General features: G+C 39.5%; 1 protein-coding gene across 2 annotated transcripts in view; it reads left to right on the top strand.

Moving 5' to 3' along the window:
* Positions 1 to 19,964, top strand: part of LOC109430179 (monocarboxylate transporter 12) — a 197,776-nt gene that overhangs the window by 132,194 nt on the left and 45,618 nt on the right. For both annotated transcript variants that reach the window (XM_029873382.2, XM_062849998.1), the window contains 2 exons: positions 7,563 to 7,736; positions 17,040 to 17,199. In XM_029873382.2, the coding sequence (XP_029729242.1) occupies positions 7,563 to 7,736; positions 17,040 to 17,199 (334 nt within the window). The remainder of the gene's footprint in view (positions 1 to 7,562; positions 7,737 to 17,039; positions 17,200 to 19,964) is intronic.

The following is a 19,964-nucleotide window of genomic DNA, read 5'->3' as shown; positions in this document are numbered from 1 at the left end:
TAAATCAATTATCCCCAAATCAAAAAATCAAGTTCACCCGTCTGGAAGCTATGATTAAATATCAATGAAAACATTTTATGATGAATATTGTTTTCCAACGAATTATTTCCTATTGGTTATCAAGCGCTGCAACGATCGACGCGCCACCATCCCCCAAATGTTGAAGTCACGGTGAAGCATCACTGCGAACATGGTACCTACTCCCTCTAAAATACGAAAAATGGTGACGCGTCGATCGCTGCAATATGTATTCTGTTTTTTTTTCTTGAGAGGCATAATATATTAAGACAAAACTCTGTGCCGACACCAACAGTAACGGACCGCGCAAACTAAGGAAATTAAAGCCTGTATCCGCAATAATCGGGACACAGAAATACAGCTGTAACTCTGTAATAGATACGTTAAAATTGCTCAATTTTGGCCTAATAAAATCTTAAGATGTGTCCATCTTACCCACAAAATTTCATGTGAATCGGTGCAGTACTTTTTGTTGTAGCAATGAAAGAGTACAATGTGCGCCATTGAATTTTGTACAGCCCCTAGTTTTGCTTGTCAGCGCTGCAACTTTTGAATTCGTCAAAGGAAATGGCTGAAATTTTCAACACAAACCTCTTAATCTATATTTGTTGCAGGGGCAAAATTTCAAAACAATCGATGCACTATCAACTATTTTATAATCGAAACATGTATTGGGACTGAACGTCATTTTAGCCCATCAGACAGCAATTAGTCAGCACCCTTTATTGTATCGATTGTACTATTGAAAGTACTTTACCAATAATCATCCAATTTTGCCGACATAATATACACATGATCAACTATCTTCTGTGAAAATTTCATGAAAATTGGTAGAGAAATTCAAAAGTTATGAATAGGCAAACATCGCACATGAAAAACACGGAAAATTTTCACTAACACTCACCCCTATCAACACCAGTAGCTTTCGAACCAATTGATAAAAGTAGATGAAATTTTGCAGGAAAGTGTCTCTATAAGTATCATAACTGCTAACGAAATTTCATAATTATCATCACAGAACTTTGAACTGTAGCGTAAAAGAACCATCTACTATGCGAATGAAAATTGGTCATGATTGTACAAAATGCTTAAAACCACATCTGTTTCTTTTTCATCCACAGTTAAAAGTAATGCATCGATTTTTATTAAATTTGGCACAAATAATAAACATACACCAAAGAGTTCTCAGTCAATTATTTGGCCAATTTTACCGATTCATTACAGAGCGACAGCCGTACTTCTGTGTCCCGATTATTGCGGATACAGGCTTTAATACAAAAAACGTCTTGTAAAGCAAAATATTGTAGCCAGCACACTTAAGGCGAAACTGGAAACATTTCCTCATCTTTTGTATATATGACAGCAAATTTCTAATGTTTTTGTAAAAAATAGAAAATCAGGACATTTTCTACGGCTTAAAACGGATTACACGAGTGTGTAAGCACTACTACTACAAAACTAAAAAACGACCATCCACGGAAAAACCTCATGCGATCGTTAGCTTTTCCTTGGTAATAGTACTCTCTCTCTTCTTGGCATAACGTCCTCATTGGGACAAAGCCTGCTTCTCAGCTTAGTGTTCTATGAGCACTTCCACAGTTATTAACTGAGAGCTTCCTCTGCCAATGACCATTTTGCATGTGTATATCGTGTGGCAGGCACGAAGATACTCTATGCCCAAGGAAGTCAAGGAAATTTCCTTTACGAAAAGATCCTGGACCGACCGGGAATCGAACCCGTCACCCTCAGCATGGTCATGCTGAATACCCGTGCGTTTACCGCCTCGGCTATATGGGCCCTAATAGTAATGTACTGCGAAAGTAACAGGCCATGTTTGAAATTACCAGTTTGTGCAAAAAAAAAACCATGGCACCAAAAAGCAGCGTAAAGCGACGACACTCACAAATTGCTCCTACATAAAATGAGCATATAATAGACGGTGCATTGCTCAAAGCCATCTGCTGATTTTTACTATATTTTCATCATGCAATTGTTTTTCTTCTTCTATTGCTTTGAGCATAATAGTGGTCATCAATAAATCAAAGATTAGGCGCATCCGCTAAGAACGAGACGCGAGACGCCATGAAAATGCGCACAATCTAATCTAATCTAATCTAATCTAATCTAACACAGACGCAGCCAGTACGAGAAAGCATCCTGGAAAATATTTGGGTTAGATTAGGCCCAAAAATTTTTCTTGTCAGTATTGATACTTGCAGCATATCAAAAATATGACACAAGCATCAAAGCGGCCAGGCCTACTGCGTTGTGTTTACCGCAAAGATGATTCTAGAAATGTCTAGATTTTAGTATACCGCATTTAGTTCACCACTGGACTGCGAACTGCGACTTCATAAGTGCGAAAACGTAAATAAAAGTGCGCGATTGCATCAAATCAGGTTCGGCGCACTATTTCTTCAATCTATGGTGAACAAGTGCTCTGAAGACACCGAGTTGATTTGATGCATTCGCGCACTTTTATTAGCGTTTTCGCACTCGTAAAAACTAGTGCGATAGTCCAGTGGTGAACTAAATGCGCTATAATAAATCTTCAAAATCGAAGCACTTCTAGAATCTCAGGGGAGGAAAGATGCGTGGACATACCGTACCAAACGCTCCGATTTGTTAAGTTTTATATGGTTGAAAAATATATGTGTGGGTATATAATTGATCATGTATGTCGATGTAAATAACAGAAATTTACCTGTATTGATCCTGGAAAGCAAATTGGTAATTATTTTGTAAGTAAAATGAAAATCATGCGAAACACTGCTCCACCTAACATCAACCATGGGGTTGCGCATCCTACGACAGACACTACGCCAGACACGCATCTCGACCCAACCTCAAGGCCGTCTTCTGTGTCTCATACTTGACTCCAGTCAAGTTAAGTGAGACACCGAAGATGACTCACAGTCAAGGGCGAAAAACGTATCTACCACAGGTTGCGAACCCTCAGCTGGAATCAAACGGAACAGTACTCAATTGGATTTTTCTTTTACGAACACTAATACGCCTAGGTTTATCATCAATTATTTTGTGTTTGTGCAATCAAATCTGCAATGCGATCGGAACTAACTCACCAGTTTCCGAAGTTTGGCCTCTGCTGCGCAAGACAACCTGTATGAAGTTCAGATCGTTCTGTAGCTGCACTCCTTGCGATCCTGATTGACCTCAGCAAATGTTGTCAGAAATTTCTTGATGATACGAGCCCAAACTTGCCGTGAACCAAGCGAACCTTGAAGAACTAGCGTTGCGTCCTGTTATACTTCAATTAATCTGCTAACTCAGCAACTTCAAGTGTCTTGAAAACGAGTTTCGCCACAGCCAATCCAAAACTTTTACACAAACTTAATAAAAAATCTAAGATTTTTCGCAAAAAATGACAGAGCGCAAAATTTTGCGTCTTCACTTCTTCACGGCACACTTCGATCCGAGACGCCATGAAAATGCGCACAATTTCACTTAACTAGTAATGAAAAGATCTCACCGAATTTACTGATCCTGTTGATACTCTTACTAGAAGTCGATTTCAAAGCCGAACTCCCTTTGAAATCTTTCCAGTTGAAGAAGACCGCCCAGATGTGGAAGAGAGTCGTCGTGCCGCTAATCCTTTTAGAAACGTTGACCAATGGTGGAGAATATACGGGCAATGCTTGTTCAGGAGCTTCTAAACACACTGGAAATCACTATATATAAGCACTACGTTTCAATAATCAATAAGCTTAATTCACTAGAAAAATTGTGAAACTTTTTTTTCGTCGAATCTAAATTTCACGCATAAGAGAAATTCCGTGACAGAAAAACAAACACGTCCTCGCGCACGCGTAGCTTACTGTGATTCCGTATTGGCAGCTGTGACTACGATTTGAGGCGAAATTCGTCATTTCCTAAGAGATACAATGTCTGGGAATGTCGTAGTTGTAAGTACATAATAAAGTTTTTATTTAAGTATAAAAACCTCTTCCAAATGATTGAACAAATAAGGTGAAATCTCCTAACAAATTGTGATTTAATAACAAAAAACACCATTGGACTATTGGAAGGCACCATAATTAACCTATCCTTAATCTAATCTAATCTAATCTAATCTAATACAAACGCAGCCAGTACGAGAAAGCATCCTGGAAAGTAATCAGGTTAGATTAGACCCAATTACTTTTCTTGTCAATATTGAGGCTTGCAGCATATCAATAATATGGTGCAAGCGTCAAAGCGGCCAGGCCTACTGCGTTGTATTTGCCGCAAAGATGATTCTTCGAATTGCCTCGAGTTTAAACGATTGTTTTCCGCCGAAGCAATTCTTGAATCTGCAGGGGAGGAAGGATGCGTGGACATACCGTACCAAACGCTCCAAATATGTGTTAAATATGGTTGATTGATTGAGAAATATAGGAATATGTAAATAATGATACTGAATGGAATATGATGAATATTGGAAAGCTCTCACCCATTTAGCTGGTGCGGTCCGAAGTTATTCTTGATGATCCCCGTGATTCTAAATTTCCAATCTGCGTCTGCCGGGCAATTGGTAGCGGCAGCGGTACACGACAAAACGCGAGAACAACAACGAGTTTCGGCACTTTTGACTTTTCCCAGTCCCGACTAATTCTACGACACGAAATTACTGAACTCTCCGGAACACGTAGTACCGGCTGTCACACCACGGCCGGAATCGCGAAAAAAAGGGCAGCGGAGAAAACTTTTTACTAGAACGCACTTTCATTTTCGCAATCAAAATATTTAGCTCTTTCTATCTTAAAACATGGACTGGAGTCGAAATTCTCAATATTTGAGGCGTCACGTAGCACCCGCCGAATCACCCACAAATCTTCGCAAAATCAATCATTGACACCTTCTCACCCGCGGAAGAACGATCCGGATGGCGTAGCACCAGACAAACCGTCAACGGAATCGCGAGAAAAAAGAATTCCGAGCACGAACGAAACCACGACAAGCCCAGCCCTCAGGTCATAGTGGCTTTACAAAAACTTTACAATGGAAAGCTACTGGAAGGCGTAGCGCCATTGCACCGTAGCGCCGTGAAAACGCGAAATAAACAGCACATTCCTACACTCTCGAAACGAATTTTAGCACCGTTTCCTAACCCGAACTACTTTAGCAGCGGCATCGTGAGCGGCATTAAAACACTCAATCTTTGAAAACCCCCGCTATCGCACAATTCATTTGGTAATTATTATTTTTTTCGAATTCCATCAATTCATTCCTCACTATTAAAATTCTCACAAAACAAGCACTTTTTCACACGCGGAAGCTATCCGGATGGCGTAGCACCGGTCAAACCGTCAGCAGAATCACAAAAAAAAAAAAAATAAGCGAACGCGAAAGAAACGCGACGAGCAAAACAAAACACGTCTGCACGCGGCTGCGCCTACTGCGATCTTCGCACCATAATTAACCTATCCTTAGAAAAAAAATCGTGGAAATTGAAAATTGTGTTTTTCAACTTCTTTGAATGTTTAAAAATGTTTTCTTTTCAGTGTAGGGCTCAAATTGATCTTTTTTCCTACCTCAAAAAAACTTGTTTGAAGAAGTAGTTATGTTGAACAAATTCGAGAGCAAATCGGTTAAAAAAATGTATCCTTCTTCCAAAGACAGTCCAGATAAATTAAAACAAAACTTAGTATCCAAAGTGCCTTATCTAGTCAAGGTCACATGCCCAGAAAGTTTCATTGTAATCTGAAGCAGTGCTGCCAACTCCGAATAGGATTTGGGTCGAAATTCATCATATTCTAAGAGAATACATTTGCAATAAAGTATTCAATTTAATATAAAAAAATCTTCAAAACATTTCACTCCAATATGTGATTCATTGAATTCTGGGATGCTTATGACTTTCACTGGTTTAGTTTTTGATAACAAAAGACACTGAAAAAACAAATCAGTTGGACATGAAAATTTTTTTGTTAGAACAACTATTTTTCCTTAGGGGCTGTCCATTCATTACGTAAGGGAAATTTAACGATTTTTCGACACCCCTACCCCCATTGTAAGATTTTTTGTATGAGAACCCAAATATTTTTGTATGGCGCGTAAGATTTCTCAAACCCCCCCTCCCCTATGAACCCTTACGTAATTAATGGACAGCCCCTTAAGAGAGTTCATCTTGTGGTGTATGGATGGTTGATAGGGAACATAATTAGCCTATCTTGATATCAAAAATGGTGGTTTTTTAAATCGAATATCATTTTTTTTTTGTTTGAATGATTGTTTTTAGTGTAGGGTTCAGTTTGATTTATTTTTTTTTACATACATATTTTTTTTCTTGAAACATGATTTAATTTGGAATAACCTCCCATACAACACTTTTTGAAGGAGTAGTCTAGAAAAAAATGAAGAAACTAAGAATGATTATCTAAGTAAAATCAATGAAATTTTATTATATGTAATCGGAGAGGGTACTGCCAAAATTTGTTCGAGTTGGCGCGAAAACCGTCGGCAAGATTAATGTAATATTTCATTAGGAGATTTTTTTTTATAAAATGTATGTTTAGGAAATTATAATTCAATCCCGATGAAAAATTCTCGGGAATGCATTTTCGACATTCACTGAAGATGTTTGAATGAATTGAAAAAAACTGTGAAAATGTCTTCCAAAATACTTAGAGGAAGTTTACTGAATCAAAAACTAGTTACGCTCTTGCAGAATCTTATTACCTAAGGTACAAGTACATTCGGCTAAATAGCACCCAGTCCAGGGTTCTGGAATTCACGGTTGTGTTCCCCTCTCACATACAGAAGTTTTCTCCGCTCATTCGGGTTTATTCTTCATAAATCAGCAAGTGCTTGCTTCCTCCTGAAGTCATTTTAAGCCAGGGAAAAATCCACTCTGCTTCAACTCGCACAGAGCAAATGAAATGTGAAATCCGGCTGGCGCTGTGGGCCCGGGGTGTTGCGTCTCCGCGGAGTTCTCCAGCAGCAGAGAAAAGTTTGCTAATGACATACTTAACTCGATTAAAAACTTCCCGCTTCTGGGTGAAATGGATGCTTCCCTTGTCACTCAAGCGTATTCACTCCGAACTCTGAATAATTGCCAGCGGAGATGAAGGGTTTTCTGCATAAAACATTAATCCATCCAAAGCACACACACTTTTCTGCTGGCTGGGTCGACGAGGTTGTCGGGAAAAATGTAGCAGAAAAAAAACCGTGCCCGCCTGTCGCGTCATCCTTTCTCATTTGTTGGTGCTGGCAGGATTATGATATTCATACGAATGGGAGACATCATCTGATTGTGTCATATGCGGTCGGTTTCATGGGGTTGACAAGTATTGTTTTATGTAAGCACTTAGAGAGTCATTTGAAAACGGTTTGGCTAGTGCGGTAATGTGAAACAAAATGATGTTTTTATTATCAATCTGCAGTGTTTAAGAGAATTTAATATTGTGTCACTATTCATAATATCTAGCATTTTCCTCTTTTTTACATTTTAATATCTTATCTAGCATAACTCTTCACAAAGTTAATTCAAATATCTCTTGTTTTTCTTCCCTTTCATTCACTTCCGCAAACATCCACTCGTGCAGGATGGTTGGGTGCAGCCAGTTGGGCGATGTCACTGCTGGCGGCCACTATCGTGGTAGCGCTGTGCCGTCGGAAGTCAACCCGCTTGACGGCCGTACTCGGTGGTCTGGTGCTGGCACTGGGCATACTGTTCACCTCCTTTGCCACCCAGCTGCATCAGGTGGCGTTCAGCTATGGTAAGTGCACTGTGCGATAATATTTACGAATGGTCGTTGTTCAGGAGAAAAATTTTCATCATAATCATTTTTCATACAAAATCAATATCAATAATAACTAGATGAAAAAAGTTTATATAGGGCGACTAAGGGTATTATCGTCAGGTTTGTTCTCTTCGTCATGGGGGGGTTTTGGTCGGTCAAATTGTCTGAAATGTAGACATATAACTCAGCTTGGTTGGAAAGAATTTGAGGCCAACTCTGAGATCAAAAGGTTTCAAAAAGTCCCTCGTGACGAACAGAAGAAAACTGCCGAAAATACGTAAGTTCCCCAACCCATTATTTCATTTGGATTGGATTTGGATTTGGATTGGATTTGGATTGGATTTGGTTTAGATTTGGATTGGATTTGGATTGGATTTGGATTGGATTTGGATTGGATTTGGATTGGATTTGGATTGGATTTGGATTGGATTTGGATTGGATTTGGATTGGATTTGGATTGGATTTGGATTGGATTTGGATTGGATTTGGATTGGATTTGGATTGGATTTGGATTGGATTTGGATTGGATTTGGTTTGGATTTGGATTGGATTTGGATTGGATTTAGATTGGATTTGGATTGGATTTGGATTGGATTTGGATTGGATTTGGATTGGATTTGGATTGGATTTGGATTGGATTTGGATTGGATTTGGATTGGATTTGGATTGGATTTGGATTGGATTTGGATTGGATTTGGATTGGATTTGGATTGGATTTGGATTGGATTTGGATTGGATTTGGATTGGATTTGGATTGGATTTGGATTGGATTTGGATTGGATTGTGATTGAATTTGGATTGGATTTGGATTGGATTTGGATTGGCTTTGGATTGGATTTGGATTGGATTTGGATTGGATTTGGATTGGATTTGGATTGGATTTGGATTGGATTTGGATTGGATTTTGATAAAGATCTATCATATTTCAAAAGGAGGGCTGTCAATAAACTCATAGACTCATTTGAAGCCATGTCAGACCCCACCCCCTCCTCCTCCATAGACTTTTGTTCAAACAAAAATTTGAAAATTATTATGGAGCGTAGACTTTGGCCAGAACCCCCCTCCCCCTCTAAGTCCACGTAGTTTATGGTCAGGCCCAGATATTCAAAAGACTTTTTTGTGTTAAAGGGGTTTCAGGGAGTACCCTAGTAGTTGTTAGAGACGTATTAGGAGGTGCTGTGTATGACCACGTGAATTTCAGGAAAAATTCTTGAGGATTTTAAAGGCATTTCTTAGGTGTTTTAGGGATTGAAAAGAATTCAAGAGGGTTTTATGGGACATTAGATGGTAGGAGGGATTGGGGGTCAGTTTTCAGGAGATTCTAGAAGGATTTAAAAGGAGTTCAACAGGAAAAGCAGAGAAAGTTTCAAAGAAGTTTTCAATGGGATGCCTGGAGGCTTCAGTGGGCTACAAGGGTTTCAGGAGGTTCCAGGTAAAACCAAGGGCTTTTCAGGGGTACTAGGACGTTTAAGGTGGTACTATAATCAAGGGCATTTTAGGAGAGGTTGAAGTTTTTTTTCTGAAGAGGTATCAAAGGGGTTAAGGGAGTTTCAGGGGGAGATCATGTAACTTTAAGGGGGTGTAAGGAGAAGGGTTAAAAGGAAGTTTCAAAAAGATAAGCAGAGAGAGTTTCAATGGGGTGTCTTAAGGTTTTCGTGCACTACAGGAGGATCTAGCGATGCCTCAGGAGGTGTCAGGTATTTTGTTGCTTTAGTGGAATTTTGCTGGAGTTATAGGATCGAGGGTGTTTTAGGAAGTATTAGGATTAGAGATATTTCAGGATGTACGAGATCTGATCATAGGCTTTCAAAAGAGACTCAAGACATTTTAAGAGGTTTCGAAAGAAAGTCATGGTTCAGAGAGATTCGTTTTATATTTGTGGTGAAGTTATGAAATATTTCAGAAGGGTTTGAAGGAGAACAGCAGACAGAGTTTCAAGGTAGGATTCAAAGGCGTCTGGATGCTTTGTTAGGCTACGGTGGAATTGAGAGACTTCTCGGGAGGTTTCAGGTGGTTTCAGTAGCTTCAGAGGAATTTCGGTGGTTTGGTAAGATCGTGGGCTTTTCAGAGGTACTAAGATCAGAGACGTTTCAGGATGATCTTTAATCAGGGGCATCTAGGAGAGATTTATAAGAATTTTCTAAAGAGATTTCAAAGAGATTTAGGGAGTTTCAGAGGTTTTTTGGTGGGCTTTAGTGGGGTTTTGCATAGTATCAAGGAAGCTTAGGTAGAATTCGAAAGGGCTTGAAGAAAGCTGCAGGGGGTCCAACGATGTCTCGAGGTTGGGAGGTTTCATGTGTTTCTGGTAGCTTTATGACCATTTTGTTGTAGTACTAGGAATGTTGACATTTCATGGGGTAGTAGATATGGTCAAGAGCATTTCAGGAGCTGAGGTTGAGCCGAGCTTCAGATAGTTTAAGTGATGATTCGGGTAGAAGGAAAGATCATTTTTCAGGGGTAAACCCTGAAGATAAATGGAAGAAGCAGAGGATGATTCAAGGGAAGTTTCAATGTCTGCAAGCTTTTATGGGATACGGGGAATTCAAAGACGTCTCGGGAGGTTTCAGGTGAGTCCTTCAGATTAGCCTCAGAGGAATTTGGTTGTGTGGTGGGATCGAGGCCGTTTCAGGGGTACTATGACCACTGGCGGAGGAGAAGAGACTAAAGAAGTTTTTTGATGAGGTTTTAAAGGGGTGAAAACTCATCACTTGACATAGCATAGTTGCGAAAGGCTGTAGCGGTGCGGTTAGGGTCACCAAGCTTCTAATCGCACAATGCTATGGGGTGAAGGTTCGATTCCCGTTCCAAGCGATGAAACTTTTCGTGAAAATAGTTTCATCTCCGTATTCACTGGTACATGCTCCGTGTGTCTCTTGTCTAGTGTTAAGTTTCATTCAGTCTGTGCAGCCTCTGGCTGAAGACGGTGTCTGCGTCTTTTTTTATTTCGAGTGAGCTTTGACTTCCAGTCAACGCTTGTTCAGCCCGGTAAGCTAGAAAATTACACGGGGCAGAAGGCCTACATTTACTTGAGTTACAATCAGTTTTACCCACTATGCGTTGTTTTGGTATCAGATATTTCTTGTCAAATTGTCTTATTTTGAGGGAAAACGAAATAAATACGCCACACGCTGAAAAGACGCAACTCCTTCTTCAAATGCTCTCAATATGGTCACGATAAGGTTTCTTATTACGTACATTTACCTCGGGTTCTTTTCTCGCTTTTGATGTTCTCAATAAACAACACGATTATTCAAAACTTTCTATCACGCTTTCAGATAACATCACAGAAGCCACACTGACTGGTTTGACAATGATGAGCTTTCCTCTTCCGCATCTCTTTATCTCTACTCAAATTTCCGCAATCTCCAGCATTTCTCGGAATATAACATTTGAAAAAAAAAAGTTGATGCCTGCTGTTGTATCGACACACTCCCACCACACTTGACTGATGGACGGATGGTCGTCGTCAACAACAACGCAACGGAGAACGGAGGCAATATTGTTGCGCGTCGGCCTAAAAGCATCATCGCTAGTCCTCGGTCGAAGACGAATACATACACTGAGGATACTGCAACTCCGAAAATCATACGAACCAACTATGATTTTTTGCCACAAGAATTTCTTGCGAAAATCATAGTTACGAACTATGGTTTTGGATTCAAAGCGCCAACTATTATTGTCATACTGTTACTGTATAAATTTCATAACACTCACGTATAAAAATCATACCGATAACGTATAAAAATTGAAACTATGTCTTATGATTATCATACATATGTTTATGAAATATTTTGCACAAATTAAAAAAAAGTCGCAACCTGGAATCGAACCAGGAACGTCAAGGTTGGCGAGTGCGTGCTTTACTCATTCGCCCATCGATGCTTCGGAAGTTGAAGTGGTTCAAAGTCAATAAAAGGTTTTGTTGTTTTCTAGCAATGGTGTTTCATAACACATCTTATGATTTTCATACGATGCTGCTTATGAGGTTTTTCATACGACAAGTCTTATGGATTTCGCTTTTCAAAGTATGAAAAGCATACGAAAACTATGGAATGATGAAAAAAATAAAAATAACTGATTCATAAGATGTCAACTATGAAAAACATACGAACAGTATCCTCAGTGTAATAATTTCGCTGACTTTTTTACTATTTTGTGCAACTGTGTGTACTGAGAGGTTGAGATATCATCGGGAGAAGAATTCCTTAAAAATGTTCTATTCGGCTTCTACTTAATTCCTTTTAGAATCTTTATCAGCAATGTGAACTATTTTTTTATTCTTGTTCACATTTCCCACCAGTATTTCAAAAAAAAAAAAATCTCCTGATGTGAATGACAACGCTCTGATAAACTGGGTGGATTATCCCGATGCTGCCTGTTGTGACGGACGTGTATGAAATGCTTCCGAGGAGGCAGAGATAGCGCGAGCAGGAAAAATGTTGACGGTAATAGGATTATATCTTTATTATGCAATCTTCCGAAATATTGTTATTGAAATGACAAAGGAGTTTCGGTCGGCATTTCATAGGAACGTGAAGGATTAGAAAAGGTATCCTGAAGCTGGCGAATTTTTCGTCACACAGAGTACCTAGATGTACAAAGTGAGCGCTAGAAAGCATTGGAAGAAGGGAAGCAATTTTTTTTTGCTCTCAATGATGCCGGCTTGTTGACATGCTATAAACAATGAAGAATGATTCGAGTTTCCTCGGATGGAGCATTATGTTTCACGAACGAAATGCAATGTAGTCGAGTACGTAAGCTGCTTATGAAACGATGGCATTCAAATGAGGAAAAATTTAATGTAAAGAGTTCATGAGCTACACGTGTTCTTGAGGGTGTATGCGTGCAGATCTAGTGGTTTAATCTTTCTATCAAATCATTGGAAGCTAAATTTTCCAACAACATGTTTTGAACGTTCAACTGTACGCCCAATCCTACGAAATGAAAATCCAATAAAACTTTCACTGGAACTGAAACCGATTGCTATAAATCCGCATAATCTACGCAAAGTAAAATTTATGGTGCTGAAAATTCCCCACTCGCATACATGGTCACATGGATTGTTAGGTCAGTGCTGAAATTGGATCACACCCTCACTACTGTTCTCTACTTCTCCGGCTAGAGGCAGGAATGTATCTGTTCATCAAATTCATATGGTTCATCCCACTCGGCATAGTGTAGAACATATGTGTGACAAAACACAATCAGACAATTCAATTCGTAGATTACTACAAACACATATGTGTCACTGGGACATCAAAGTCAGGGACGAAAGGTTTCGCTGATATTTTTGTCGCAAATTTCACATTCATGGTAAGTGAGATCTATGAAGCATATTAAAAATTTGGAAGTGTTAAAAAATCAATTTTTTGACAAGTATTTATGCTAACTCGTTATTCGTAAAAATACTACCCGTTCATTGATGGAAAAGTTAACGAGGTAAGAAATGAGACTTTATTTCAAAGACGTAACTACAGTCCTAGTCATGATTGATGTATGCATTGAGCACTCTGAAGCAGGTAGTGTAGGTTGTAAGTTCTCTCTTGTTGATTTTCCTCGAGGAGGACCTGCAAGCACTCGGAATTTTTGAGCGACGGGTGCTAAGGACGATTTTCGGCGGCGTGCAGGAGAACGGGGTGTGGCGGAGAAGGATGAATCACGAGCTCGCTGCACTTTACGGCGAACCCAGCATCCAGAAAGTGGCCAAAGCCGGAAGGAAACGGTGGGCAGGGTATGTTGCAAGAATGCCGGACAACAACCCTGCAAAGTTGGTGTTTGCTAACCATCCAGTTGGTACAAGAAGACGTGGAGCGCAGAGAGTACGATGGGCGGACCAGGTGGAGCGGGATCTGGCGAGTGTTGGGCGTGACCGAGGATGGAGAGCTGCAGCTGCAAATCGAGTATTATGGCGGCAAATTGTTGATTCAGTATTATCATGAATTTGATGTTATCGAAATAAATGAAATGAATGAAGGTTGTAAGTTCTGCCTCGTTTATTATGGATTGCCACATGATGTCCTCTTAACTCGGATCTCCATGGTGGTTAAGCTAATTCAGGTGTTAGACCCCATCTAGTCTCAGACAAGCACTCAGGTGTGAAATTGATTCCGATGCCATCTCTCAGCTCTGTTCCGCCGGACAACATATCGGAACTCTCGGACTGGACCCGCCAGGTGCCGCAAACGGTTATTCCAAAAAGCCAACCGTGAAGGAAACCGATGAGAATAATCACCACACATAAAAAGTTCTTAGAAAGGTCTAGAAACTGTCATCCAATGACCCTTACCAGGAATCAGTCCTAACCAACTACCGGTCGCTCTTCCTTCAATTCAAAACCGCAATAAGTACGGCAACACTTTCCTCTTGGGAAGAATTTTTGAAGTGCTTGAATTCAACTCAATCAACCGTGGAAATCTATAGTAAAATGAACGCTCTCAGCAGCAGAAAAAAGCTCCCCTACAATCTTGTTGGACTTTGACAGAACTACTGCTCCCGATCCCCCGATGGTAGCGGGAGTTCTTGCCTGTTACTTTAATGAACCTTGGAATATTATCAGGATCGTTTCAAACCCAAACATGCTCAACAAAAGAAAGAATACGGGCAAACACACTCCTCCATGGAGCCACCATTAAGCCGTGTATCGCTGAGGAGGATTTGAGTACTTGGATCGACTGGTTGGTACGATAGCCTTCACTTTTTCAGTTTTTTCAAACCAACACCGCGGCTCCATATCCTCCAGATAAGTCGGCATCGGGATTCACATCACCAAGCTAGACATCAGCAGGGTTTTACAACTAAAGTGTTTGACAAAAGCTGCGGCCACCCTCATGACCATATCCAGTCTGATCAAAAGTCCAAGGTACCCAAACACCCTTGGGCGTAAGACATTGTTGCTGCGCTGTGGAATCTCTGGAAAAGCAGACGCGGATCGCCTCCCAAATTCAAGCCTAAATTTCCAAAACACCGTATGTGACAACTGCATTGGCTGGACGAAACTCCACTTGCTTCAGGACTAGACATACATGCATACTGGACAAACCATGGTTTGCCCATAACTTTGGCGATAGAAGGAGTTCTTTGGGCTCTGTAACAGTTCAACGCGCGAAGGTTCGAGATGGACCTAAGGAATCTCCTGCAGCTTCAGAGACGTCCTAAGAGAGATCACGGCTATTTTCAGCTTCTTGAAGAACACAGGTCAGTTCATCAGCGTCTAAGGTCCTAAAGGTCGAGGAACAACAGTTCAATTTACCTCATCAGTCTATGCGAGACATGAACCATTATGGTCATCCCCGCCCTTATGGGATTGCTTTCAAACATTCTGCTCTTTCTTAAGGTACTTTTTAAAGAAATTAAGTGTTCTGTATTCAACGGAGGTAGGAAGATCTCAGATTAACCCTACGAACCCTAGAGTTGGCTAAAATAATGTTCTATCAGTACATGGTGTGCGTGTGCCGAGATGTTACAGGCTTCTTACGTCGACGGATTTGAAAAACAACGTGCAGGTATACACTTTTGTCGACACAAGCGAGAAAAAAAAATATCAAATGGTAATGTCTTCTTGACTTTGCTAGTGAGCTCAGTTGTTTGAGAGTTTGAAATTGTTAAACTATTGATCCATTGCCAATAGACAGGCTCAATAAAAGAGGAAATACGGGCGAACATGCTCCTCCGTGGAGCCACCATTAGGCAGCATGTCGTTGTATAGGATTTGACAAGCTGGGTACAATAGGTTTCGTGGTTCAATCCCTTATGAACCATCGCAGCTAATAATGGGAATCCAATTATAAACTACATCTTCAAAGCAGCACTTAAATAATCATATACAAATAAAGTGTGTTTTTTAAAGAATGTGTTAAAACAAGGATAACATACAATCCTCTCGATGATTCCGTTTAGAATAGTAGTCTGCATTGGTTCTCTTATGTGGCATGTGGCACGTGGCACTCATTTTCATTGAGTGTGATTGAACAAAGGAATGAATCGCTGTTTGTTTTGTTTTTCATTTTTGTATTTTTTTTTATTAGAAGCACGCAAGAAAACGGAATCAATCCGTGCCGTAATCACTTGTTTTCGAATAGGATGAATTTGGGAATATGAGATTACTAAGGGCAATCATAGCCTATTTAATACATTGCTATAATCATCAGATTTGTGCAGCTGAAGTTTGTTTGAAAATTGAAAATTGTGTTACAAAATACATCACCTAAGCTTACCGTTAATGTGACCCGACCCGTGCATTCAATCAAAACAAAACCTCCCTCAACCCTTTTGACCCTTGCAAGTGCTGCTTGTGGCGACAAAATGGCCGACATATATGAAAGCTTCCCACCTGGGAGGGCTCCCATTCGAACATGCTCTATTTTGTTTTATTATCCCAGAATTTGCATTCCACTACACTGCCACAACTACTGTCTGACCAAGAAAGCAATGACCAGTAGCAGTTGACCGCAAACGAGCACAACTGTTCCGAATCTATTTCATGGTTCTCCTAATTCACTCCATGTGGACGTGGCTTGCATTCTTAGTGACCATAATCGTAAAAATGACGCAAAATTATTATATAGCAACAAATTTATTAATACACAAATCACACAAAATATCAAAAGTTGTAACAGCTTCATATTGCCAACTGTATGCATATTCGAATCAACTGGGAGTATATCTTTTCGGTAATGCGGTGATACTCTTATGCCATCAATGCTATCATGGGATCCCTAGAATGGCTCGATATCCATAAAAACACGATTAACCCAGTTGTGTTCTGTCGTATAACACGTTTTATGCTATTGAATTTTTCCATGGGAAATCAGTGTTCTCCATAGGTTCATTGAATGCTACATTTCGTACTTCTGTTCTGGGGGTTTCAGTCTGGTTTATACGAATGTCACGCCATGTACCATGTACCAGATTCAAGCAATAAATGAGAAACATCTGTTTAAAATTGATAAATTTTCTCCGGCTGCTAGCATCAGAAACCGTGAACTAAGGAGGAATGGAAAGTTGAAACACAATCATCAATCATTCACTCGATTTGTCCTTCAACCTCCGTGCCGTGTTTGGGGAGGGTCCTCAGCCCAAGGACGCCAACGACTCCGAAACACGGCCAATATTTAACGAAGCGTTTCTTTATAACCAAGCTACGAAAGCCAATTTCTTACAGTTAAATATTCTTGTTCTGTTCGCTCTCTTTCTCCTCCGCATGTTTCTCCATCATCCACCATTACCACCTACCTGCCTTGGGCTCCGGCATAACCATAACGTTGGGAAAACAACCTGAAGGAGTGATAGTCGGCGTTGGGGCCGCCATGGTTCGTGAATCGGCAGCCGTGATGCTGGGACACTACTTCAAGCGGCGGAGACAATTTGTCGAAATGATTACGATGTCGGGCGAAGGTGTCGGCGTGGCGCTGTTCTCTGTGATACTGAAGGAAGGAGTTGGGTGAGTACACTAGAAGAGGTTTATCCGGAGGGTGTATGCTGAACGTGGGTACCAATAAAGCTGCGAAATAGATGACCGGGATCGAAATAATACGGGCAATTTAGATTACAATAATGGTTTGAATGTTAAAAACTGTATTAAAACAAACAGTCTCTAAGTAATCCACCTAGAAGTAGTACCTTTTATTTCGTAATAAGATTTTGTCACGTGATGTATGGATGTGTTTCAATCGTATTTAAAGGGCGAACACGATGAAATTGCCACACAGAAAATATTGTATAACTTTTGATTGCGTTCGCCAAAATAGCTAATTTTTTTACCATGAATAGTATATTGTGTGTAGCTAATACCATAAAGTTTTCATTAAAATCGGTTGAGTATTGGCGGAGATATCGTTGAAACAAGGAAATTGCTACTTGAGAATCTTGTGCAAACAAACATTTTGGAAAATATCACTTTTTTGCCGTTTCAACGCTGGCGCCAAAAATACTGAACCGATTTCAATGAAAATTTTTATGTGCGTAAAGTATGTATGTAGAAGTAGTTTGTCAAAATTTCATTCAATTTGATCATACCGCTAAAAAGTTAAAGCCATATATGTCGCACTATGACACAATAGGCAGATGTGGTTTTTGGTATAGTGAAATTCAAACTGCTCTTACTTTGAAAGTACTCAACAAAAATGGCTGAAATTTTCACTGTAAACAGTTTAACACAACAATTTTATACTGTCAAAGTTTTATAAAAATCGGGACAGTGTTACCAGTTCTACAGTCGAAATAGTGCACGCGGAACTAAAAATGGTCAAAAAGTACCTAAAATTTACCTTGAAGCGATTTGAGCTTTGGAAATTTACTAGAAAAAGTACTGAACCGATTTCGATCAAATTTTTACCACTTAATTGATACTATGTTAAGAATATCGAGTGAAATTTTCAAACGTTTTGATAAGGTAACAAAAAAGTTATAGCCTAAGTAATTTTTTGAAATGGGTACACAAATTTTCTAAATTCTCATTTTATGATATCAACAATATATGCGCCAATACTCAACCTATTTTAATGAAAATTTGATGGTATTAGCTACACATAATATACTATTCATGGTCAAAAAATTAGCTATTTTGACGAACGCAATCAAAAGTTATACAATATTTTCTGTGTGGCAATTTCATCGTGTTCGCCCTTTATTATAGAATAAATTTCATTTTATTTTTTTTATTAAGTTATACAATAGAAAGAAAACTTCAGTCCAAGCTTATGTCTGTCGCTGAGCACCTTTGAGGGTATATTATAAAAAATTTCAGCGTCTCATGTAACAAGACCTGTGCGCCGACTATATTTTTGTGACGGCAGGTTCGTGAATCGGAGTGACTGAAATTTGTCCTTGACGTCAACATTGGCGAAGCAAAAAGTTGTTAGTACATTCTAGAATTTGTAGCCTTTGTAGACTTTTTCATGACCATGAAATAAATTATTACGTTTGAATTCCCATTTTTCATTCCTGTTCGGGTCCGACATGGGGACCAGTCATTAGATCTATTATTGTGACATCACCCGTATCCTTAGTGTAGTGCATGTCTCATTACTCCATTATTGTAATTGAAGGGCAACATATGTAGTATCGATTTTAAAACAGTTTTTGTTTTCTTAGATACTTCAGAAACTATCAAATTTGATGGATTCCCGGAAAATTTCCAGTAGGAATTCCAGGAGTCACCTTGAAGAAACTTCGGGATGAAATTCCTAGAGGAATCTCTGAAAGAACTCGCGAAGGAATCCCCGAAGGAACTCCTGGACCAATCTCTGCAATAACTGTTATACGAAATCCTGAAGGAATCATCGAAGAATATCCAGAAGGAATCCCCCATGGAATTCCAAGAAGAATCTTCGAAATAATTTCAGAAGGAATGAACTTCAGCTGGAATTCCCAAACAAATTCTAGCGGGAATTTCCAAAGAATTTCTAGGAGGTATAATCAAAGGATTTCCAGCAGGAATCCTCGAAGGAATATCAGAAGGAATTCCCGAATGAGCTCAAGGAGGAATCCCTGAAGGAATTCCAGGAAAAATTCCCCGAAGGAATTTCTGGAGAAATACCAGAAGAAATTCTAGGAGGAATCCTCGAGAAAATTCCAGGAGGAATCCCTACAGGCATCCTAGGAGGAAACCCCGCAGGCATTCTAGGAGGAATACTTGAGGGATTTCCAAAAGTAATCCCCGAAAGAATTCCTGAAGGAATTTAAAAGCAAATCCTTAGGGATTCCCTGACAGTATTACTGGATGACTTCTTGTAGGTACTCAATGGGAGATGTTTCAAAAAAATCCTGGAGATACAGGGGATAGACAAAATGATCGGGACAGGCAAAATTTTCACTTTTCAAAAAATGTTCAACTAGCTGTAACTTTTCGAAAAGTGCATCAAATATTTTCAAATTTTTACTGTTAGTTTCGTCAAATCTTCATCAAATTTTAAAATAAGTCAAATGTATTCCAGAGTTCATTTTATAAGTCATGAATGGTCAAAATTTCATTGCAATCGGTTTATTGAATCTGGAGATATAACAGCTCAAAGTTGGCTATCGGATAATTTTACCTTTTTCAAGAGTCTTTATAACTTCGTAAAGAATGGCCCGATCTATTCCAAATTTGGACCACTGACATACAACTAGTTGATGAACTAACAGTAAAAATTAGAATGAGAATATTTGATGCACTTTTCGAAAAGTTACAGCTAATTGAACATTTTTTGAAAAGTGAAAATTTTG

This window comes from Aedes albopictus, chromosome 2, assembly GCF_035046485.1.
Source record: "Aedes albopictus strain Foshan chromosome 2, AalbF5, whole genome shotgun sequence".
NCBI classification, from domain to species: Eukaryota; Metazoa; Arthropoda; class Insecta; order Diptera; family Culicidae; genus Aedes; species Aedes albopictus.
The sequence above is the reverse complement of the archived record's forward strand: the minus strand, read 5'-3'. Positions and strand labels throughout refer to the sequence as shown.